This window comes from Rhinolophus hipposideros (genome assembly GCF_964194185.1).
Source record: "Rhinolophus hipposideros genome assembly, chromosome: 4".
Lineage (NCBI taxonomy): Eukaryota > Metazoa > Chordata > Mammalia > Chiroptera > Rhinolophidae > Rhinolophus > Rhinolophus hipposideros.
The window spans coordinates 9022612-9047367 of record NC_138050.1 but is presented as its reverse complement, the minus strand read 5'-3'; the positions used below and the strand labels follow the sequence as shown (position 1 = coordinate 9047367).

The 24756-nt window shown below is 41.5% G+C and overlaps 1 protein-coding gene across 3 annotated transcripts in view; it reads right to left on the bottom strand.

Moving 5' to 3' along the window:
• SPATA13 (spermatogenesis associated 13) overlaps nt 1–24756 on the bottom strand; it is a 323399-nt gene that overhangs the window by 265277 nt on the left and 33366 nt on the right. For all 3 annotated transcript variants that reach the window (XM_081047019.1, XM_081047021.1, XM_081047023.1), the window contains exon 2: nt 19611–19646. In XM_081047019.1, the coding sequence (XP_080903145.1) occupies nt 19611–19646 (36 nt within the window). The remainder of the gene's footprint in view (nt 1–19610; nt 19647–24756) is intronic.

Below are 24756 nucleotides of genomic sequence, written 5' to 3'. Positions count from 1 at the left end.
GTGGGGTAGTGACTAGGAGGGGATAGGAGGAGGGAGTCTGGGGGCTGTTTCTTAATCTAAATGCTGGTACATGAGTGTTCTCTTTGTGGGAACCCCAGCAGCTGCCAGCACACTCATGCCACGGACTGTTTCGTGTGTTCGACATACTCCAGCAAACACTTGTTGTAAAAATCTAAGACAGGCCTCCATACAGGATTTATTATGACGCAGAAAGTGTAACATTTTCTCTTTTTGACAAGGTAGAATTCAAATTTCAAGGAAAAATGTGTTAGGCCCTGTGCTAATTTCTTCTCATAAATCACTTTGTTAAATTGTCAGCACTGCCCACTGAGGTGGGTATTATGATCCCATTTTACAGATTAGCAAAATGAGGCTTTGAATGGAATGAGTTGAGTGAAGAGCATACATCTGCCTAGTGGCAGATCACTCTGATTGGAGACTGGTGGTCTTTAATTCTATGTGGTTACGACAGAACGAAGAGGGCTGTCACGTTGAAGCTGAGAGCTTGGCATAAGCACAAGTCACAGGAACCCTGCGTGTAGATTTTGTTTTTCTGTGAAGTGCAAAACCTTTCTCCTCTCATGATATTCTTGAATTGCTTAGAGACAATTCAAACTAAAATTAAACTTTAGCTTCCTTCCACGTAACATCTCAACTTCCCTGGGTTTATTTCAGTAGCCTTTGTCATAAAGCCTGGTATTCTTTATAGTGTCATTTTAAATACACAAAACCTCATAGAAGGAGAAGAAACTATTTTGGGATCATACAAAGGCCATGGTTGAATATTAAATTCAGCTCTAAGCTTTCTGGAAGACAAGAAGTACATAAATCTCCTTATCTGATAAAAGGAAATAGATCAGTTATGCAAAGAAGACAATTTTCCAGATACAAATTTCCAAGAGGCGTGCCAAAGAAATTTATACAAAGGGTTTGATAATGAATGATGTAAATTATATGTCAATGTAAAGTGATATTAAGAAGTGTCATTTTAAGAGGAAAACCTTACAAACTAAAGAGCCCTGGATTTTATTTTCAAAGAATGAATTCCAAGAAAAAAACAAAGGTAAACAGAGAGATTTTGGATTTTAAAAGGCTGCACAGAGCCACTGGGCTGGCCAGGTGGTGCAGCTAGGACAGCAGGTCAGCCTTCTGAGGTCATTCACCAGTCACGGGCCAGGAGTACCCTTTGCCTTCTGTGCTGTAGTTTTCCGACCAGGGAAAAATTGCTAATAACAGTACTTTCCCTGCCTATCTCCCTTTAAAGCAGTCTGTGAAATGCAAAATGCTCTCCCAAAGTAAACTCATCATCTAATCTCCAACAGCGCCATCAAAATGGTTTCCAAGGTTGAGAAGCAGTCGACATTTTTCATTCTCCTCGTAACTTTTACCTTGAGGGTGATTTCATTTGGTCCACTTACTGCCCTTCCAATTTTGTCAGGAAGGGCACTTCTTAGAAAATCTGACTGTGCATGATGAATCAGCGCAGAATTACAAAAATGTGACCTTTCACTATGAGTTGTGCTTGCCCAATATTCTGTCCTTCCCCTGTGGCACAAGGCTGTAAACAAAAAAATTCTCCATTTAAAGTTATGAAAGACAAAACATGAGGACACATTCACTGAGGACTTTATCCTCCAAAAAAGCATGCTCTTTTCCTCCAAACTGACAGCCATGCATTCCAAACTGGAAATTACCAGTGAACCTGAGGGCGTGCGTGCGTGTGTATGTGTGTGTGTGTGTGTGTGTGTGTGGTGCATGTATGTAAATGAGTGTTCATGCACGTGCTTGTAACCATCAAACAATCAAGGACCAGAATTGGGACATAGAGCATTCTCTTTTCCCTAAGTAGCCAAACACTCTTTCCTGAACCTCCCACGCTGCAGAGACCACTGCTGCTGAGACAGCAGAAGTTGCTTGATTACAAACAAGACAACATTCCTTCAAGTCAGCACCCATCCTGTGCCCCATCTAACCCTTTACTGCATAATATACATGTGCCATTGCCAAACCAAATGGCAAGGCAGAGGTGCAGAGAAGCACTGAGTAAGAGAGAGGGGACCTGCAGAAGGTCCGCCTCGGCCGCAGACACTTCTCTGTGAATGTAAGCGGATGGACAGAGACGACCACGTCAACACCAAAGGTACACACTTGAGAGTTTATGAGTTTGTATGTTCCAGTCAACTGAGCCAAACACACATCGCAAAAGGTTTCATTACCAACTCTGAGCAGTTTAAAATGTTTACCTAGACCTTTTCATACAACATTTGCATTATCCTATCAACTGTCCAACTATTTTTAATGCTTTGAACTTGTAATGGAAACACAGAGTAGACCTCGGAAGAACCATCTTTTTAATGCAGGTTCCCAGCGGTGTTTCTCTAAGCATCTGTGTCAGAATCAATTGGGAGAGCATGATAAAATGCAGATTCCTGGGCTCCACGACTGGCCACTGAGGCAGCCTCTCTGGGGGGGTTGACAGTTAGGAATTTTAACTCTGATCAAGCTTGGATTATATCCATGCACAATACATTTTGAGAAGGTCTATCAGTTAATGCAGAAAGGATTACCTCTTGATGGTCAGCATATCAAATGACCACTCGGGAAATGGTGGGTTAGGACACGTGTGTGAATGTACTCTCGGGTCTCTGATCTATGTGGTTTGGGAGAAGGGCCAACGGTTTCACTTGGCAACCTGATGTGCCCTGGAAACTGCAGTTATAAATGTGCAACCTTTATAAATGTAGCCGAGCACTTCATTATTGTCCCTCCCACTTGTGCTTTTTAATTGTTGGTTACTTTTCCCTTCTTCTCCCATTCAGTTTGAGTTTAAACTCCCCAGAGACCAATGTTGCTTATCCATAAGCCTTCATGGGTGAATACTGTGTCCTGAAAATGCCGGAATAACAAGAAAAGTCTTCTGATGCCTGCTTTCTCTCTCACAATCTACAGGCCCTGACCACAGCCCCTGCCCCTGTAACTCACAGGATGCCTCGACTTTCAGCAAATGTGCCTGAGGGCAGATGTAACTGAGACTACACGGATCTCAAAACGAGACGCACCCACACACGATCTCAGAGCAAGAAATTCCCACTACCTTTTCCACATAAGATGATGAAATGGCTCAGGCAGTGTGTCAAGTATATTAACGTTGACCTTTCTGACTCATTCTGACTCCAACTGGCCTTTGCAACGCTGCGGTGGATTACCGAGCCCCCTCAGCCCCGGTCTCAGGCTGTGAGCAGGTGGTCTGTCCTTATCGTGCTCTTTCCCGCCTTCCTTTCAGGCACAGAGGGAGTGTGACTGCCGTGTGAATGACATTTCAGGTCTACCAGGCATCCTAATCCCAGGCCCGCCCATGCTCAGCTTCCTTTCTACTTTCTGACAGATATTTTCCTACCGTATTGGGAGGGTGAAAAGATGAGCTATGGGTGGGTGGGGGTGGTGAGGTGGCTCAGAACTAAAAGACTAAAAAGAAAGCATTTTCTTAATACCACCATAATTTCCTAACCCAGCTCCAGGTTTGTCTGCATTTCCAATATCTTGAAACCTCTGACCTACAAGTTATTTGACAAAACGGATACTGACGTTTTTGTTTAATTTTATATAATGTATAAAGACATCTTTTATACCAGGGCTCTTTATGAATGAGATTCCGATTCTGAGGCATTGAAGTATGACACATAACCATAGATTATGCTAATCTGATCCGGGTCAAAATTTCTCAATTGGGAAAATGAGCTTTAAAAGGGTGTTGTTAGTACAAAGAGAACAAAAAACCCTTTATATCCAAAATTTAGGTTGAAGCCCTTTTACTTTAAAAATCCAAGTAACCTCTAAAACATTGAAATTGCCAGGAGATGCTACAAAGAGAACATGTCACTTCTATCATGAGAAAGAAGCTTTCCAAATTTTCCTGTGTTTTGAGCATACTGTGGATTGCATCAAGCTAAGCAGAGAGACTCCATTTCATCTCCACCCTAGCTCCATCCTACCATGTTCCTACAGATAAGAGCACAGGCTGGCATTGGTATTTTGCCCTATTTGTTGTTTCAATAAAACTGCTTTTTTTGCTCATGTCTAAATGTGGCTTTAACTATCTGATTGTCATGCGGAGTGTCATGAGGGGTCTCTGCTCCCACTCCCCACATAAGGACACTCCCGCATAAGAACGCAGGATATGGTGAGGCCAAAAAGGAACACCCACAGAGCCATAGATAAAGGAGTAGTATCACTATAGTCTCACTGGAGGCTGGGTTGGAGACACAAGAAGCAGGAGCCACACAACCTGCAACCTGCAGTCCACTTCTCTCTGCCAACCAACCTCATTTGCTAACTGCAATCCGCGCTTGCTAGCTCAGCCACCATCTTCTTGCTAGCTCCCATTTTCTGCTAATGTAGCCACGGCAGTTATATTAGTGGCCAATGGCTCACTGGTTACAGCTGATGGCCAACTAGTCACAGCTGATGGCCATCCAATCACAGTTGATGGTCATTTACTACCCGGGTGAGCACCTTTCCACGTGAGGGCAAGAGCCTGGAAACTGCACTCCTGGCTCTGTCCCCACATTGACCTACTGGCACCTTACCCCAAGGCACCTCCCCTCTGCGGGCTCCCACCACAACTCTGGGGTCTCCTGGACAACCATAACATGTTGTGCTTTAATCTGAGCAAAGTGTCTTGCAATTGTTCAACCATAGTCTCTCATTTCAAAACAAAAACAGAAACAAAAAAAACAAGGAAGAGCTTTATAAAGGAATTAGAATAAACAAAATAGCAAAAGCCAGAGGAAAGAGATTTCAACTACTGAAGGATTTAAAATTGAAGTCCTTTTTTTCTGTTTCAGTTGGTAAAATTTGTATCTATAACAGAGAAATCCTAGGTGGATTTTTTTTCAGGTAATTTCTCCTCATTAAAACGGAGCTTTACAAAACTGGTCCCTCCTGGCTTTGCACGTGCCCTTCCTCTGGACCCCTAGCTATGGCTGATTCTACTCTTGTCTCCCAATGTCAGCACGTCACGGTTTACCTCCCTCAGAACCCAGAATGGAGTTCTGCCCGGCTTCTCTTCGTGGCGGTATTATTTTTCCCGTCCCTATTCTGTGTGCTCTTAAAAAGAGTCGGGACAGAGACTGTTTCACCGCTCGCTCGGCTAAGCCACTTACCACCCATGAGGCCTTAGAACACAATTTCTCAAAACCCCGATTTCCTGATCGGGAAAACAGGGAAGTAAGGTTTGTGGTGCGTAAGTCAGATCTACGCTGTGTCCAGAGCTTAACAGTAAAGGTTACATCCCTCCTCCCTGCTCCCTCTCCAGGCCCAGTGCCCTAACTGACACTCTGTCCAGTTCAGCTGGAGCAGTGGGCACTTGGTTTGGACACACAGCATCTCAACCCTGTCTGCGTTGGGGAATTTCTGCTGACTAGGTGTGAGAGGAAGTTGAGGGGAGTTGCTGCTGAAAATGCTAATATAACCAAAAGGTGCTCGTGATAATTCAAACACAGGCTGGTCTTCCGTCTTCCATACCTCTGGGACAGTGACACAGCCTGGGCTCCACCAATCAAAAAGACCCTCACCATATTTTGACACAGGATAACAACCCAAGAAGGAAGGGTCAGGGCTCAGCCTCTCCTGCGTGGGGACAGCACCAGAGGTGACTGGAAGGGTGCATTCTTGGAGCAAAGGTGGCATCAGTGAAGACAGCATTAACAGTTGCCAGGAAACCGAGGTCTGGTAGAGAAGACACAGGATTGGAACCAACTATAGAATCACCCCCACTCTCCCAGTGCCAATCACATGAAAGACTAGGAGGACAAATGGCAACTTACTAAAAGCAAAAAAAGAAACAGATAACTTCTTGATCGTTCCAGTTGACAAAGCAGCAAGAGACAAAAGGAAGAATGACCAACGGAACAAGCTGATTGCTTTTGAGATCCAAGACTTCCTATTCAGAATAAAGAAGAAAAGTTCTCTTTCATGAAACTTGGTAATAAAAAGGAATCCAATTAACTCTAAGCACTTGCCATATTTTTAAAGTCTGATTTGCCAGTTGAACTGTCTAAAACCCCTTCTATGTTTTCAGATTCTATAACTTGTAAGGCGGTGGGCATCAGCTTCCACTGCTTGTGTTTTCTTAGGAATGACACCATCGCATCTCTACCTACCATTTCCACTCCCACCAGGCTTTCCTCCTGCCAGGAAAGTCTGGAAGGGGGCAGCTGACAAAGCCATGGTGACTGAGCAGTAGCTGGTAGAGAGACAACCAGCAGCAGCAGCCACAGCCGGGTGCAAAAGCAGAATTTAAAGTGGAACAATCAAGAGATTGTTTTTAGAACTCTGGTGACATCATACACCGTGAACCTTTTATTCACCATCTGTATGAAACACAGAAAGGAAGGGTCACTAATTACAGAAAGGCAGATCAGAGTGCCATCCAGATTTTATAGCAGGAGCCTGCCCTCTCCTTGTTTGTGATGGTGTAAACAATAACCTTTTTTAATGTCTCTGATAAAGGGTGCATGAGAACTGAAATAGTGACAACAAAATTGCCCCTATTCCCTGCCTCCGTCACTGAGCCACTACCTGGGACAAGCTAGTTCCTTTGGATTTGTATGCTCATTATTTTTTTATTTTTGGCCAAGATTAGAATTGCATGCTATTTGTGAAGGGCAGAGTTCTGAAAGGCCTGCCTAATTACTTAGTGTTGTGCTTTTTGATTATAGCTGGGATTTCCAAGGTCCCAGTGAGCCATGAATTAGATCAGAGGTCAGCAAACTCTGGCCCAGGGGCCAGATGCAGCCACAGCCTGATTTTGTCAATAGAGGTGTACATAGACACCGTAACGCCCACTGTTTACCTAGGCTATCTTTATATATGGCTGCATTGCTGCAAAGGGGTAGAGTTGAGTAGTTGCAACAGAGACCATATGACCCACAAAGCCTTAACTATTTACTGTTTGCCCTTTACAGAAAAAGTGTGCTGACCTCTGAGTTAGATGCTTGTTTTGCTTCTCAGTGCTAAGGAGGCGGCTTGCGAAATGTTGTAGTCATATGTCCTGCTTTCCTGGCAATAACCACATGTTTGCATGGGATGAGACAGAATCAAGGGGCAAATCAAGGGATCTCTTCCAAACATAGACCCCCTTGGAATTTCAAAGGTGACCAGATGATTGGAATGCCAATGTAAACACACATGAAGAGAACTAAAAGCTCACTGGCTGGATCACGAAGGATTTGCTTCCATAGTTGAGGGTCTGAGGGTGGCATTGTCTGTGTGACCACATTACAGCAGATCTTGGCTTTAAAATCCCTCAAAGTCCAATCAGAGTATATTTATTGAGAATCTATCTTGGTTGTTATCAACCCCTTTTTTGCGGGGGGAGTAAGGACAATAATGCCATATACACAGACATCCACAATCTCATGTATAATTTCTGAGGGTTCCTGGACCCCCAAGGAGCTAATCCATCAGCCTCAGATTAAGAAACTCTGATCAAGTTTTTTTTTTTTGCTAGTTTTGAGGAAAACAAATTTTAAAAAGCACTAGTCAAAGCACTACTTTTCAATTAGCTTCATTAACAATTAGCAAGAGCTTACTTAGCAATTAATTTAAAATGAACAGCGTTTACTAAGTGCCACATCAGTGGTACAGACAATCACGTTATTGGAATTGAGAGAAGAAAGAGATGATTGTTGTTCAGTAAGGTGAGAGAAGGCTTCACAGAAGAAATGTGATTTGTGTAAGATCTGAAACAACAGCTAAGTTTTAGACAAGCAGGAAGGAGCAGGGAGGTTTGAACTACAAAGGTCTTCCAGGCTCAGACAGTTCTCAGTTTCTTCCCTATGGGCCCCAGGCAGAGAAGGACCTAGAACGTGGCTCAGAGACCTTAAAGAAGCTCCAGGCTTTGAGGCTTCAGAGGTGATCTCTACAGACTATTCCTGTGTCTCACACCTTGTTAGTCATTATCATCGTGACTTGCATCTTGGTCAACAGCATATCCTGTCCGGAGAGGGCTTCGTGGGTGCTTGGCCTCGTGGGTGCTTGGCCTGGTGCTCTGCTGTTGCCTTTTTAAAATCTGTAATGATTTTTAAATAAAGGGACAGCATTTCTATTTTGCACTGGGCCCCACAAATTTTGATCAGGACCCCACAAGCCAGTCCTGATCCAGGGGGAAGGATGGATTCAACAGTAATATGATCATACATGGATAAGAAGATAGGAAAGTGCACCCCTCACCCATCTTGAAGCTGGGACACCAGTCTAAAGGGTAAGAAAGCTCCCATTCTCCTTATATGCTATACTGAGACCTTGCCAATGCTTAGGAGTCACTTTAAACTCTGGCTGAACAGCATGAAGCCAATTATAATCTTCTAACTTCTTACATAGCCAGGGATGGCTAATCTTTTACTTGTACAATTAAAACTTGTTTTTCTACATTTTAGGATTTCGAGTACACATTTTTTCAAAAAAGAAAACCAACCCATAAATGCTATCATTAAACGAGAGAAAAAAGATTTCAAGATTTATTTTCAGTTCTATTACTTATGCTTTTTATTTTACAGTTTGCTCTATATTTTTACTTCTCCAAGTTGCCGTAACATTTTGGGTTGGTCCCTTTCACTCACGTCGTCTTTGGTTCAAGAGACTCAAATCCTCTGGCCTTTATGAAAGACCAGCCTTTCTCCCTTTATAAGCCTCATAATTTTTCTTGGACAGTTGATTCAAAGCAATTTCCTTCAGGACTTTTTGCTATTGGAGACTCTGTTTTCCTTCTGAAAACTAAGAACTTCAAGTTTGAATATAATTAAAGAAAGCTTGCTACTACCAGAACTGTCAAGGCTTGAACTTGGTTTAAAGGACTTACTATTTATTTAACAGACCAATGCAGGGTTTCCATTACTTTAAGAGTAAATCTCAACTCTTTCTGAAGGTACAAATGCTAAATATAAAACAAATGAGCAAAAGGAAATGATGTTAATAGACCATATGCTTTAGCGATACCTCATTCAGGGGAGCCAACCATTTTCTACAAAAAAAGTACAGTATTTGAGTCTGACTAGTAGGAAACCATAGCTTGGCTAAGCTCAAAATGGGCAGGAAGTTCTAGAGTCCAATTCAATTTGCTTCGATGGGAATGATTATTTAATTTAAGTCTTCCGTAGACAAAATGGGAACATTTGTGTGGTTCTAAAGGATCAAGAATTGAGATGCTTTAAATCAGTGGTAGTCATGTGGGGTCTGTGAACCTGAAGAATCCCCAAATCCTTTCAAGTGATTCTAGATATCAAAATTATTTCTGTAATAAAATACTGAGATGTCATTTGACTTTTACTGTGTTGATACCAATGTACCGATGTTGCAGAAGCAATGGTGGGAAAACTTGCTGGGCCCTTGGCCTGAGTCAGGGCCCCCAACTGTACTAATAGTCCTATTAAATTCATCATTATCCTGTATTTGTACTTACAAAAACAAACAACAAAACAATAGCCAGTTTCACTTAAGAATGCCCATTCTAATGTAGTAAAACTATAAATCTCAACCTGCACTTGTGCTATAGTTGATTTGCAAGCCTTTTGTTCCCATAGCACACGATTTTCACTTGAAAGAATGACTGACAGATACACTACAGTTATTCAGATTTGGGTGTTTGTTACATATTTTCTCAAAAATCCTGTCACAGAAAGAAAAACAATAGAAGGTATTTGTTGCCAAGAGTAAAATTCAAGTTTCAAGCAAAAATTAGATTATTGAAAACTAGTGTCCGTCACCATGAACTTGATAACTTCCCAATATCTTAAGACTTTTCTAACAAGATTGGTGTTATGAACAGATGTGCTTTTCTGATATTGGATAATAACAAAATGTGTCAACATTTGGAAGATCTGCATAATTCAGTGAACCAATATTTTTCAAGTGATAAATGCATGATGTTACCAAGTCATGCATGGGTGAAACACTATTAAGAGTACAAAATAGAACCATGGATTTTAATGAAACCGAATGAATCTAAAACTGATATGGCTTCAGATTCCACATTGCAACTCACCTTTAAGAAACTAGGCCTGTCAAGAAACTCAAACCCATCACTATCTGAAAGAGCTGTTTAAATACTCCTCATTTGTCCACTTACATATCTACTTGAGGCCAGATTTCCTCACTTCAGCCAAGACAACATATTGCAACAGATTCAGATTAAATGCAAAATCAGAAACAAGAATCCAGCTGTCTTCTATTAAGCCAGACACTAAAGAAATTTGCAAAATTCCAAAACACTGTCACTCTTCTTACATATATATTTTTGTTTGTTTGTTTTAGAAAATATATTTGTTTTCATAAGTATATGTTATTTATGTAAAGGCATTATACTGTACTAGAAATAAGCATTTTTAAAACTTCTCGATATTATTTTTTAATATTGTAAATATCAGTCATCTAGCCCATTATAAAAGCTCTTTGTGATCCTCAGTTTTTCAATTTTTATGAGCCAATAGGGGTCCTGTAACCAACCCTGCATTATATGAACTAAATATAACTCAGTGACATACACCCATTAGTCTTGTTTCTCTGGCATGTTTTCCCTCATGTCTGCTTCTTATTTCTTAGGCTGTGTGCCCAGGACGCTGGGCCTTGAAGGTTCGGACTACGCTGTCCCAAGTCTCCATGGCCAAAGCTAAACCAGGTGGTGTAAGAATATCATTTAGGGAGAGTGCCTGAATTGATGGAGAAAGCGGACCAGCATTCCAAATCACTTTCTCAAGATCTGTCAGAGTTCATTGGACACTGACCAACAATGGGGCTACCGATTCTGTAGTAAGCATTTGGCATGAAATGACTGAATCCAACCAATTTTAGAGAGAATCTGGTCTCCTATGTTATATAAGATCAGAAGCAGAAAGGCTATTTGCCTTTTTTTTTCCATTAAACTCTGCCACTTGGCAGTAACTATGTCAAGAGGAGCAGATTAATAGATTAAATAAAGAGGTTCCCCTGGGTTTGAAATTTAGATTTCATACTACTTAATTTTCCCACTCGAGCTCCTTTCTTGCCCAAGACTGTAAGTCCAAGAATTTCCCAGCATCATTACAGAAATGTACAGTCTTTTAAACAGCTGCTGAATGTTGATGGTCTCATGATTCCTTAAAGGAATTTCTCTGCCAGTGGGAGAAGCCACTGCCTAGGACTCCTAATTACACATTGAAAGCGCATCCACAAAAACGAAAGGAATAGTGTGCAATTCTCAGAATCGTAGTGTAGACCAAGTGCTCCCTCTACCATATGTAAGGACTTGCTCCAGCAAACTCCCGATGGCCTGCTTCCTTTCTGTTCACTGAAAAGACTAGCTTTGAGAAATTAGAAAAGTAAAGGGGTGGCTCCAATAACTGCAGTTACCCAAGTCTCCTGATTTCACCTTAACACATTTCTGCTGGCTCTCATTTCCAAAGGTGATCACACTGGTTGCGCTGTAGGACTTACCTGCCATGTTACGTGATGGGTGGAAATGCAGCCAGGGCAAAGGAGATTTTCTCCATCGACACAAGAAGCAATATCCTACACAGCTTCACTCCACTCAGCGTGAGCCCAAGGGCACTGCAGAGCTTCCACAGCTACTCAGTCCTGCGCTGGCTCCCACTGCAGGCTGGGCCGGGTACCCAGAGCCTAATGAGCCCTAGGAAACTGAAGCCAGAAACATCTGCTTTGGGTCCAGTTTGTCCTTACTCCCTTCTTTCATGTCACGGTTAATTACAACAGTCAATTTCCAATCTGGGTTGAAACTAGAAGGCTAGCAGAACACTTTGGGCTGGGGAAGATGCCAGAAAAACCTCTATACACAGATCAAATTAGCATACTCATTAATGAAAACGAGTTTATCTCTGTGCGGATCTGGTCATCAATAATAAGAGCGAAACCCCTTGTACCCTTCTGGTCCAATCAAAAAACAAACATGAAGGAGCTGCTTCTAACATGCCTTTCAGCTTTCGACTTTCATTTTTATTAGATGTTTGAAATTCTACTTTCTGAGCAGTTTTGTTCAATTTGGCGGCTTCACACAGTACAGAGGTTAGGTGAGTAGTCCTGTTCCCAAATGGTACAATTAACTCTGGGGTCCAGGGGTCTTCCATTCATTACGTAATGCTGAGGGGCTTGCTGCAGGCCCCCAAGAGTTAAATAACTTTCAAAAGTTAAATTGATGTCTTATTTATCTAGATAAAAATGTAAATTTCTTCTTTCTCCTCACTGAAAGCATTGCCTTAAGCCAACCTTTCCAACCTACTCAAATGGAGTCAAACAAATAAATGAATCAAACACTCCCTGGCCAGGACTATCCCAAATGCTCTAGTATTCCCACTTTGGGTGACTCAGAAAAAAAAAGATTAGGTCTCAGACCCACTGACTCAACCCATCTAAATTATAAGGCTGAAAATCGAACCCTGAAGTATCGTGACCCTCTCTCTAGGGCAGGGCCACCTTGATGTGTCAATGCATTTAGGTTTACTCCTATTTACAAGTTTGGTTACATTTTGAGGCAAACTTAACTCCCAAGTGTAAAGTGATTTTGAAGTTATTCTACTCATGAACTAGATTTTCCCGTGTTCTGGAAACTCGAATGTCTTATTTGCCCAAGGCCTCCGTACTCGCCATTACCGCAGAAATCAGCAAACAGCCTTTCCTCACAGTCAGCCGGCCCTGTGAACAAACACCAAAGGAGACCCAAGATATTTGCAATCGCTCCCTGGGAAAGCTCTGCCAGATGCAGAGATGGACTGATTCCAACAGCATTCCACTTCCTGCTAGTGCTCTATGAGTAATTGTTAGGAAACAGCAATGCCCTGAGTGCGCAGAGCACAGAAGACAACTGTGGGTGAAGAATTACCTAAAAATGGAGAAGAGTGACCCAAAGAAGCAACCTACCTGAAGAGATAGTTTGTAAAGACAGTACTGAGAATACCTGAGAAACCCGGAAGTCTCATCAGGGATCTGAAGTCAATTTCCTCAGGTCTAGAATTAACTGAAGAACATTGCACGTGGACGTAAAAAAAAAAATTTTTAAGTGTTGATTGAACATTGCTTAAGGGAGAGAGTAGACCTGAGTTTATCAGTCCCTCAAGGGCGGGTCATTGCCTTATTCATCTTTTTATTTATTTTTATAAATTTTATTGGGGAATATTGGGGGACAGTGTGTTTCTCCAGGGCCCATCAGCTCCAAGTCGTTGTCCTTCAATCTACTAGTTGTGGAGGGCGCAGCTCAGCTCCAAGTCCAGTCCCCGTTTTCAGTCTTAGTTACAGGGGGCGCAGCCCACCATCCCATGTGGGCATTGAACCAGCAACCTTGTTGAGAGCTCATGCTGTAACCAACTGAGCCATCCAGCCGCCCCTACACATCGTTTTATAAACAACTTTACCAAACATAAAGGATCAAATAATTCCATCTTACCCAAACTAGATCAGAGAGCAGAAAAAGTGTAAATAACTAATATTGAAACAGGCCTGGAAGATAGGAGAGGATGTCTACTTTGCCTCATACCTCCCTCCCCCGCCCACAGCAAAAACAAATACTAATTCACATGCTCTTAATGTGAAGGACACAGAATGTCAGACTTTTAGAAGAATATATAGGAGCCTATACAACTTTGGGAAAGACTTCTTAACTCACAAGAAGCATTCGTCATAAAAGTGAAAAGATTGACTATATTAAGTACGTTTGCTCATCAAGATACCATCAAAACAGGTGAAATGTTACTAAGTCACACACTGGGAGAAGATATTTGGAACCTATGTAACCAACAAAGAATTAGTATCCAAAATATATAAACAACAGGCAAGCCAATTTCTTCAAAAGGACAAAATACTATATTATCAGATATTTTATTAAAAAGAAACATGAATGGCTAACAAGTACATGAAAAGAGGCTCACCTTCATTAGAATTTACAAAATGGAAAATTCGAATCAGAATCAGATACCATTTTATATCTACCAAATTGCAGAAATTTGAAAACTGAGAATGTCAAATTTTGTTAAAAATTTAAAGCAAAGGAAAGTTGTATCTATCACTGGTTTTAAATATAAATTGGTTACAACCACTTTGGGAAAGAGTTTAGAGTGATATTCTTAAAGCTAAACATACAGCTCCACTATGATCCAGCGCCTCCCATGTGTATGCCCTAAACAAATTCATCCGGGGATCCCGGGAGATGTGTACAGAACGCTCAGAGAAGCAGGTCTGCAATAATTAAGACTGGAACTAACTCCTCCACAGAAGAACATATATACAGTCTGGGATATAAGTACAGTGAGATGCTTTAGCGTGGCGAAAACCGGTGTATTATAACCTCAAGCATCGGTACGGTTAATTAAAAGCAATCAGAAGGAGAATATGCACATACCCTGCTACCTTTTTAATAACTATTTTAAGAACAAGCAAAATTTTAAAAAATGTATTACTTAGGGACATGTACATTTGTGGTAAAACAATAAAAAGAAGCAACGAAATGGAAAACAACATTCAGGATAGTGACAACCTTTTGAGAGATGACGGAGTGTGCAATGATGAAGTAACAATGCAGGGAACTTCAGATATTTATAATGTTCTGTTTCTTAAGATGTATGGGGGGGCAGATGTTTACATTATTATGCTTCATAACACACAATACATATTCTTTTGTGCTACCAAACATTTATAAAAACATGGAAAATGTTTAAAAATAAATGACTGTGTGGTGCCTAGGAGGCATTCAATATCTAGTAACAGGAATAACAGTCGCTGTGTCTGCTGTTCTGGGGGTCCAGTGCCATGAAGTCACCAGAAGGTCTCTAGTGGCATGGGACTAAGGGGCATTGGGTCGCTAAGACTTTCCAGATAGGACCCTCCTCACTTACTGGCATGTGGCTGGTCCTGTCACTGCCACAACCCAAAGGGTGCTTCTTTGGCCTGCAGCATGATTCGTCTTTAACCCTTCGTTCTCCTCATTTATTCATCCATCCATTCATTCATTCAATCCATAGCTAAGCACCTACCAAAGCCTGGCAATCTCTATACATCATCTTTCATTCAAAGTCCTATAGTTTGAAAAACCTTAGGGCAACAAGTGGGTCATCAAATTACAGATACCTGGATGGGCTCCAGTCCAAGGTCTGTCTGATCACGCTCCCGTAGCCCCGCCTTCCTCCAGTGTGTGTTGCAAAGGATTGCTCTGAAGCAGAACTCAACTCTGATTCATGAACTTCCATGGCACATGACTGACAGACCTCCCCAGCACACAGCAGCTTTGATCCCCTCAATTCTGGTGACTGAAGCCCACAGCTCACGTATACCAATGTTGGTATACATTACGGGCACCAGGGGCTTCTCTTGGGAACTGACTGAGCTGTTAAAAAGGGTCTACGTAGTTTCCTAATGCTACTGTAACAAATTACCACACACAGTGGCTTGCAAACACAGATCGGTAACCTATGGTTCTGCAGGTTAAAAGTCCAAGAGGGGTCTTACTGGGTAAAACCAAGGTGTCAGGAGGGCTGCATTCCTTTCCGGAGGCTCCAAGGAGAATTCATTTCCTTGTCTTTCCCACATTCCTGGGCTCCCAACCTAGCAGCATCAGATCAAGTCCTCACATAGTGTCACTCTGATCTACTCTACCGCCTCCTTCTTCCCACCATTAAGGACCCTCGTGATTCCACTGAGCCCACTGGATAATCCAGGATCATCTCCTTGTTTTATGATCAGCTGGTAAGCACCCTTAATTCCTTTTTGCCATATAAAGTAATATATTCACAGGGAACAGGCAAAAGGACATGGGGATGGGGGAGGAAGGGGTGGTATTCTACCTATTATACTATGAAACATTCGTCATTATTCTTGAATTTTGTCTCTAAATTAGCTATCAAAAAGCAAAGTATCAGGATCTGTCATCTCTACCCTCCAGAGAAATCATTTCCTGGGCAGTATCTTAATTTAATATTTACCTTTATAGAGGATCCAAATATATTTGAACAACCTCCATGTGTTTTTAAAAATAACAGTTAAAATTACTGTCCAGCACATTATTCGGTTTTCCTCTTATGTAAGAGCCTACACTATAAATTTTTGCTTGAGTTTAATTCCAGGAAAACTTCTGATTCTGCAGAAAACAACACAGGCCATAGTGCTGCCCGCCTTGCCCTGGATTTGGAGCTAAATTCATCCCACTACCTTCCTGTAGTAGATTCTGTTTTGTTTTAGCTCAAAAAAATTTTTTTTTAGTTTGGATTTTTAAAGTTACCTCAGGTACTCTAAGAAAGAGTCATTTCTGTCTTACTAAACACAATAAAATCATCTAACTATGAATCATTTTAAAGAGAAGAACACTTTCCACCATTTTTTAAAATGTTACAAATGCTTTATCAGGTTCTGAATTCTGTGATTAAGAAATATAAAGATTTTCTGCATAGCCCATGGCAAAGGTATGCTTCTGCATAGCGAAATAAAAATGGTAAATGCACTTAAAACCTCCCCAAAAAAGAAATATTAAAATTTTCTAAGAACTCATGCCTAGTATATACTCAATAGGTATTTGGTGAATAATGCCTAATTAATAATGTGAACGCTAGCATTTCATCTAAATCTAGCCCCACGGGCCTAAACACTACTTTGGGGATATCCTATCAGAGGTCATAGAGGAAACCATAGTGAGTAGAGGATGGGTTTCCCACTCACTTCTGCAGGCTAAAGAGTCACTTGGTCATCATTTGAACTTGAAAGCAATTAGGTGCAAATAAATAAGTCCTTCAGCATTTATGCAGGATCCCAAGGCAACACCACCTGCCTGTTCCATCTGACATTCTCTCAGTAACCTTTACGTAACCGATAACAAGTAAACCGGATTTTTCATGGGTCTCCAAATGGAGATGGGGAAATACTCTACACGTACCAGTAGAGTATTTCCCCATCTCCATTTGTCACACTCTCAGAAGTCCTCCATGTCCATTCTTAAATGCTACCTCCTCCATCCTGCCTTTCCCAATGCCGTCTCTCTCTTTTGCAACTCCACAGTATTTTGTTTCTTTCCTGTGGTTCTGATGTATCATGTTCTACTTTGTAAAGCAAATATGCGTACACACAGACATACATACATACCTGTTTACAAACCACGTGAATTATTTATCGTTATATCCCCTTTTAGAAGAAGGTGCCTTGTAAATAATATGCACTCAAAAAATTCACTGAATTTCACTGCAAGTATCTCTTAATCATATGCATAACTTTTCATTTAAATAGGTATAAATACTATGCTACTGCTTCTCACGTTGCATTACATTTTATACGCCAGAGTATCTGAAAAGTTTCCCCAAAAGTTTGTTGAAATTCAAATGCATTTAGTCTAAGATTCAACAGCTCCCTCTCATGGCCTCTGAGGGAAATTGAGCTTGAGAGTTAACAGGTAAGCCAGAATTTCAATTTATTTTAGAAATAGTACTCAATTTTAGTTTTGAGGTTATATAAGTCAATTACCATTGAGTGGGAAATTTTATTTGTCATGAAAGTGTTACTTTTATGCCAAGAATAAATATAAACAGTTATTTGAAATTTGGGTCAATGGTTTCCATCTCAAATGACTATTGAGGAAACTATTTTAAAAAAATACTACTACATTTTAATTTAAATGCTAATAAGATATTTTGATTCAGGTTAAAAAGCAAGTTTTCAGAAAGTCACATGTATTTTTTTCAGAGTATAACAGTGAATATATCTGGGAACTCTGTAACAATATATAACACTATATTTTTACTTTTTCATAATTTGGAACAATATCAATCAAAGATAAGTTAAAAGCTCAAGCATCCTAACTATACAATTAATGCTCAAGTTTGAAATGGAACAATTTAAAACAAGGTACTAAGGAAAATTCCAAAACATTAAACCCAAAAGTACAGCTCTTATGAAGTCCAAATTCCTCAGTCACCATGCCTATGGTCGGGGGTTTCCATCCCACAGGGAAAAGCTGTCTGAAGAAGGTCAAGTTCTGGCTGTTGGTGGGTCTCTGTGCTCTGAGGTGGGCTTCCCAAGGGAGCAGCCGGAGTCAGCCCAGCGCACAGTGAGGGTTTCCGCTTCAATAAAGGTCAAGTGTCTGAATTCTGACAAGGGACAAAGAGCTCCAGCTGTCCAGAAGACTCTATGGAAGGACTCCAGGGAGAATGGGAGTGGGGATGTGGGGTGGTGATCTTAACCTCTACCAGTCCTCGCTGGCTCCAGAGAGAAAAAGAGAGACGACACTGAAATCTATACCCATGGCTGTTAATGCCACCTCTTTTACAAAAATAAAAAGTTTATTTAGTAGAATCTTTTCCTATATACGGAATATCTCCTTCCCCTTGGATTCCCATTGTTTGTTGCATGGAACCTCTTAAGCTGCTAGGATTCCAACAGTTGTTTCCAAACATCATTTTTGAAAACAGTCCTATTTTTTTTTTACAACTCAGTATTTTCACAACTCAGAGGAGCATTTTCATCAACGATATGGATTCTAATCATAAAGGATACACAAGAGAAAAAAGAAAATGTGCCATTTGATAAATTTGATAACCATTGAGCATACAACATTAAAAAATGTTTTAAAATATACATAAATTATTGTTAGATAAAATAAATTCTTTTTAAGTTACTCCCTTTGTTTTTCTAATGAGAATGATGGCCTGGTAATTCACTTTATTTATTTATTTATTTATTTATATATTTATTCTAAGGAGGGCATAGCTCACAGTGGCCCATGTGGGGATCGAACTGGCAACCTTGGTGTTATTACCATACGCTAACCAACTGAGCTAACCGGCCACCCATTAAGGAATTTTTAGTAATGAATTTACCAACAAGTAAAAAAAAACAGAAAACATGTAGAAATAGTAGTTCTATCAAATTTGTAGTAATTATACAGTATATTATAAAATTACATACTGTTTTTCATACAAGTAAATAAAAATCACATAACTTCCAGGCTCCTTCTGCTTCTTTAGAAACACACTCGCTTTCCCTGAGTATCACCCAAATTTTAATAATATGTCCACTGAAATCCACCCCAGTCAGGGATGCCTCAGTATTCTCCTTCATCATAAATATTAAAAACATTATGAAACACAGTAAGTTTTGATCTTTTGCGCCATTTCTCTCTGTCCATCGGAAAAGACATTTTGATCTTACAACTGTGAAGTGGTTGATAATACAATTTAATTTATCAGAGGACATAAGTATACTAAAAGGTGTTAAACTCTAAGCTTATATTCATCCAATAAAGCAAACAAACAAACAAGACCCCAAAAGACTTCCAGGTTTTTATCACACAAAAAAATCTTGAAAGTGTCAGAATCTCATGTCTGGTTTTCCATTGGTTCCCAAATTTGCCTACAAATGGATGGGCCACAATAGTAGAATATGTGGCAATACTGCAGATTAGTAAATTTCATTTACGGCCTAAAATTATGGTAAGAGGAGGCTTAACTTTGAAAAGGAAGATGTCACCCAAAGGGCCTGATAGGAGGCCCAGGTTGAAAGTCAAAAGCATGAAGCTGTCAGTCTGAGAACTTAGGTAGGACTGCCACAGTGAGAAGGGGGTCGGAGAGGGAGGAGGGCTGGCATGCCGTTCTTACCAGGTTTGGAGCACTGGCGACTCTTGAGGGCAAGTTCTGGAAAGAGAGAAAAAGATGCTCTGTTAGTACACAGACGTGTAAAAGCATGTTCCTGGAAATTAAATTATGTCAAATAGCGTTCAGTCTGACCCGAAAAAGATAGAAAAACTAAATACACATACACCCACACACACACACTCACTCACTCACACATCACGTGGCCTTCATAGCAGATTTTAATAGCACTGAGAAAATGATGTGCTTTACCAGCATATCTGGATCAGACATCAGCCCCATGGTTCTGGCTGTGTATTTGACCACTGTAAGGCCTGGGTTCCAAATCCATGGCACTCTGGTTAAGCGCATGGATCTCTGCAGCCAGATAGCACAGGGTCAAATCCCAGTGCACCATTTCTTGCTGCACGACCCAGGGCAGTTATTTAATTTTGTGGCTGGGCTAACAACAGAGAACTGTTGTGAGAATTAAATGGGTTAATGTATGGGAAGGGCTCAGAGCCCTGCCAGGCACGTTATAAACATATGTGAATATATGTTGTTATTTTGGGGATTTGCTCTCTGTGGCTAAAAAAGTATGAGCAATTTCTCAGGAATCCTTGCTCCTTTACACATATTTACTAGACGCTCTCCCCTGGCTCACTGCTTGGCCCCCCACCCAGAAAGAATTCGGCTCCTCAGTCCCTATGGCCTCATTGCACCCTACCCATGCTCATGGCCACCTCTTATTCTCCGGAAGCACATGTCCAAGAAGCTGCCTGCTGCTTCTTAGGGAGGGTGCTGCTAATATTTGATGTTCACTACACCACGTGGGTGAGCACCTAACCTATTCATTTTTTAGTCACCAATTTAACACATATTTATAGAAGGCTGTCCGTGGGCATAGGTGGGAGCGACACAGACAGGGATGAGGCCTGGATTCCCTCTGGAATTTATCATGTCTGTATTACCATGCTGGGGGGCCAGCCTAGGTGGGGGCAGAACTGCCACCCTAATGCTGGAACTGTGGCATACGTACATCCTGGAGTGTCCCCTAGGGCTTCTCTCTGAACAAGGGCACAGTAAAATTTCTAGAAGAGAGAATACTCAAGAGACAATTGCTCATGAGGGTTAGGAGCAAGGAAGGAGGGAGCATATGCAGAGTCCCTGGGAAACTGAGGCTGCTGGGGTAGGGTCAGGGGTGCCCAAGGTCAGCCCTGAGGCGCCCAAGGTTAGTGCTCAATGACCTTGCTTGGTTGTGGGCAGAGAAGGGTAATTTTGAGCCCAATGTTGTGGGTGTACTTCGTATCATTTTCTTACCCACGTGCCGAAGGGTGGGTGTTCCAAGAACTTGAGAAAGTTGGAAGTCAGTTAAATGAAATCAGTGCCACATCCAGGGTACTGTCAGAAATAGGAAGAACTCACATTTGATAAGAACTGTGACTCTGCTGGGAAACAGCCCTCCCGGCCATGGGGACGGCAGCTGCTGCCCCTTCCGACTGATTCTCTTGGTCATAAGAGGAGGAGTGTAACCCAGGTGGCAACTCCAAGTCACACTGGCCTCACCCCACAGAACTGGGGGACACCACCCTGGAGCACGACAAAAGAATAAAGCCACAAACTAAGACCAAGGCCTGAGGGACTGTAAGAGCCTTGGAGGAAAATGCATGAAGCATCCCAAACCTGCCAGTGCACGGAGGGGCTTGGATTGGGGTGCCCGCCATTTTACAGTGGGGTTCAGAGCTGAGACACCTGTGACAGTGTCTCCCCACCCCCCAGCACACACACCGTGTGCCTTCCACATCACTAACAGCTGGGGGCACCGGTGACCTCAGAGAACACAGCAACTCTGTCTTCACGGGGCAACGGTGAAGCCTACATTTAGGAAGTCGCAGGAAAACAAAACTGTGTCTCTGGCTTTATGATAAAGTTTCACTAAGTGAAGCAAATATGACTGGATTTGAAATTTTCTCTAAATATAATTAACTTGTTTTAATTCTTTAGGTTTTATTCATGACAGAGACCCAAGGTTCTCCACGTAGGGAGGGTGCTTGGAAAAGCCAGCCTGGAAGAGGTGTCACCTGTAAGTATTGTTGAAGGACCAGGGAGGGGCGTCCTGGACCAGGGGACAGCCTGAGTGGGGGTGGAGAGGACGGACTTAGGGGTGCAGGCATGGGAGGTGGTGTTGGTGCTACTGCTGCTATTTTGGGAAGCAGCTGAGAACCAGGACAAGGAGAAAACTGAGATGTCCTAAATTAAATTCTAGCAGGCCGGAGTGTGGAAGGAAGGGTCAAGAGAGGTTAATCAGTTAATAACTCAGGACAAACTAACAAAAGACTGCTTACATTCCTGAGTGCATGCTGGAACTTTGAATTAATTTCCAGATGGCTATTTCCATAAATATCTAGAAAGAACAACCCGGGTCCACCAACCACCAGAAGGCTGGGTCTTGCTTATACATGAACTTTCTAGACTGTTGCCCACCGCCGACCCAAAGGAGCTAACCCTTCTTCTCCCTTAGACTCTGCACTTATCTCAGAACTGGCCCCACCCCACCTCACTGTCTCCCACCCCATTTATCTGTAGCCTGTGTCAATTCTTTCAAAACAACTTTCATTTTTCTTCCCCAAACTTAATGCATAAAAGAGTCCTGTCAACTCCAGGACTGCGGACATGTCTGTCTTATCTACCTAGTCCTGCAGCTGGTGTTTTAGGCGTCGTGCCCCAGGACCTGGTCTTTCTCTGGGCAGCATGTGGCTCAATAAACCCTTTCTCTTAAGCTTTTGACTTAACTATGACCAGAGAAGAAATTTGGGAGCAGGGAGTGGTAAGAAGGAAACTGAAGAGATTAATAGAATTTAGGCAGCTCACGCAGGAGTTTAGAAACCATCCTGAAAGAGGACACCCGTCTGTGACAAGGTCCTATTCGTGCTTGTGATAAACTGCCTGCAAGTAGGGAAGGGATTTCAGGAAAAAATGAGGTTGGAGGCAGGGTGATCTCTGAAATTTTGTTTTGTTGATGTACACTTTGAAGAAATGGTTTTCTTAAAATGTACAGTCCACTGAGTACATCTCAGTGAAAGGTAAATTGATAAGGCTTTAACTTATGGTCCATGAATGCTTTTAAAAAAGAGACATTAAATAATTCCACGTGTCAATTTTGGAGTAAACAGTTGTCCTAGCAGAGTTTTTTCTTCTAAGGCCTGTCTTGTGAAGACTCACGTAGGTCATCATTTAGAAACCACAGCCCTTGCTCCGTCAAGAAAACATTGCTATTACTATAAAAATCCAGAAGGTGCCAAAAAAGGAAGCTCTCTTAGAACCACAACAATCCCATAACAATAACCAGGAAAGGAGGGTGGCATGAGGCTAAATAGTGTGTTTGTGAACCTGCAACTTTAATTTTGAATCAAATCGAGGATTTCCTATCACCAGTCCCACACTAAACCACACAACCTTCCATTCAAAAGAGGTCATTAAATAATAATAAATGATTTTGTTATAAATAGCACACATCACCTAGCTTCAACAACAATCACCATTTTGCTACACTCATTTATTTTCATTTTGCTGGATTTTTAAAACATAAATCCCAGTTATCATGCCATTTCACTCCTAAATAATTCAATATTCTCTCAAAAAAGGGGGACATTTTCTTACATAATTATAATGCCCTTATCACACTACACAAAATTATCATTTCTTAGTTAATGCTTTACTTCTAACAATTCCTTTGCTACCAACCCCTAATTTACAAATAAGTGTTGTTCCAGAAATTTGTAAGTCAGTTGTTGAGATTTCAAAAACCATCTCCCACAAGAGCATTTTGCACTCGTAAGTCATCTGAAATATAAAAGTTTTCTGGCTGTTTAATGTTTACTGCATAAAAAATGTTTCGTTTCTATGGAATAGCCAAAATAAACATCTTCATATGCACTGGTTTTTGTCCACCTCTAAAATTATTTCTATCCTAAGTGAAATCCAAGAGTTATGAACATCCTAAGAACCTTGCTTTGGTTGCCATACTGCCTTCCAGAAAGTGCTGTAGACCCGTAGACTGACGCTTTTCATGCTTTCATGTGTGTTGGAATCACCTGAACATCTTGTTAAAATGCAAATTCTGGTTCAGCCCATCTGGTGAGAGGCTTCTGGGTGACACCCATGCTGCCTGCTTATGGGCTGTCCATGGACCACCTGTTAGTGGTTGAATTGTGTCCCCCCAAATTCATATGTTGGTGTCCTAAAACACCGTTTCTCAGATTGTGACCTTATTTGGAAATAAAGTCAGTTCCAACATAATTGGCTAAGATGAGGTCATTAGGGTATAGGTAAGCCAATATGACTTATGTCCCTATAAAGTGGGAAACCTGGACACACATGCACACACGGAGAACGCCATGTTGAGACTGGGGCGATGCTTCCAGAAGCCAGGAGAGAGGCCTGGAGCAGATCCTTCCCTATTGTCTGCAAAGGGAGCATGGCTTTCATCTCACACCTCCAGCCTCCAGACTGGGAGACACTCACCTATTGTTTGAGCCCTCAGTTTGAGGCACTTTGCAATGGCAGCCCTGGGAAACTAATGCACCACCCTTTGCGTGGCCAGGGTTGGGAGATTCTCACTCTAACACACTCTGGCAGTGCATTCAGGCTTAGGATAAGGGCTGAAAACTTAGGCTGTGAAGTCACATGGGCCTGCAGGCCATTCTGGATAGCATGTGGCCCTGAGGAATGTCATAAATGACTTAACCAGGCCAGGCTTTGATTTCTGCATTTCATACCTGTCTCACAGGGGTTTTTGTGGGTTTTTTGAAGATTAATTAAAATAATGTACATGGTGTTCCTACCCTCTTTCCCTGAAAATAAAACCTAGCCGGACAATCAGCTCTAATGTGCCCTTTGGAGCAAAAATTAATACAAGAACTGGTCTTATATTATATAAGACCAGGTATTACATTACATTACATTACATTACATTACATTACATTACATTACATTACATTACATTATCATACCTGGTCTTAAGGGGTCTTATATTAATTTTTGCTCCAAAAGATGCATTAGAGCTGATGGTCCAGCTAGGTGTTATTTTTGAGGAAACATAGTAACTGTGCTGACTTTTTAAAGAGTGGTTTTTAGGGCAAGAAAAGTAGAGAAAAACTCAGCTAGTAGAGAA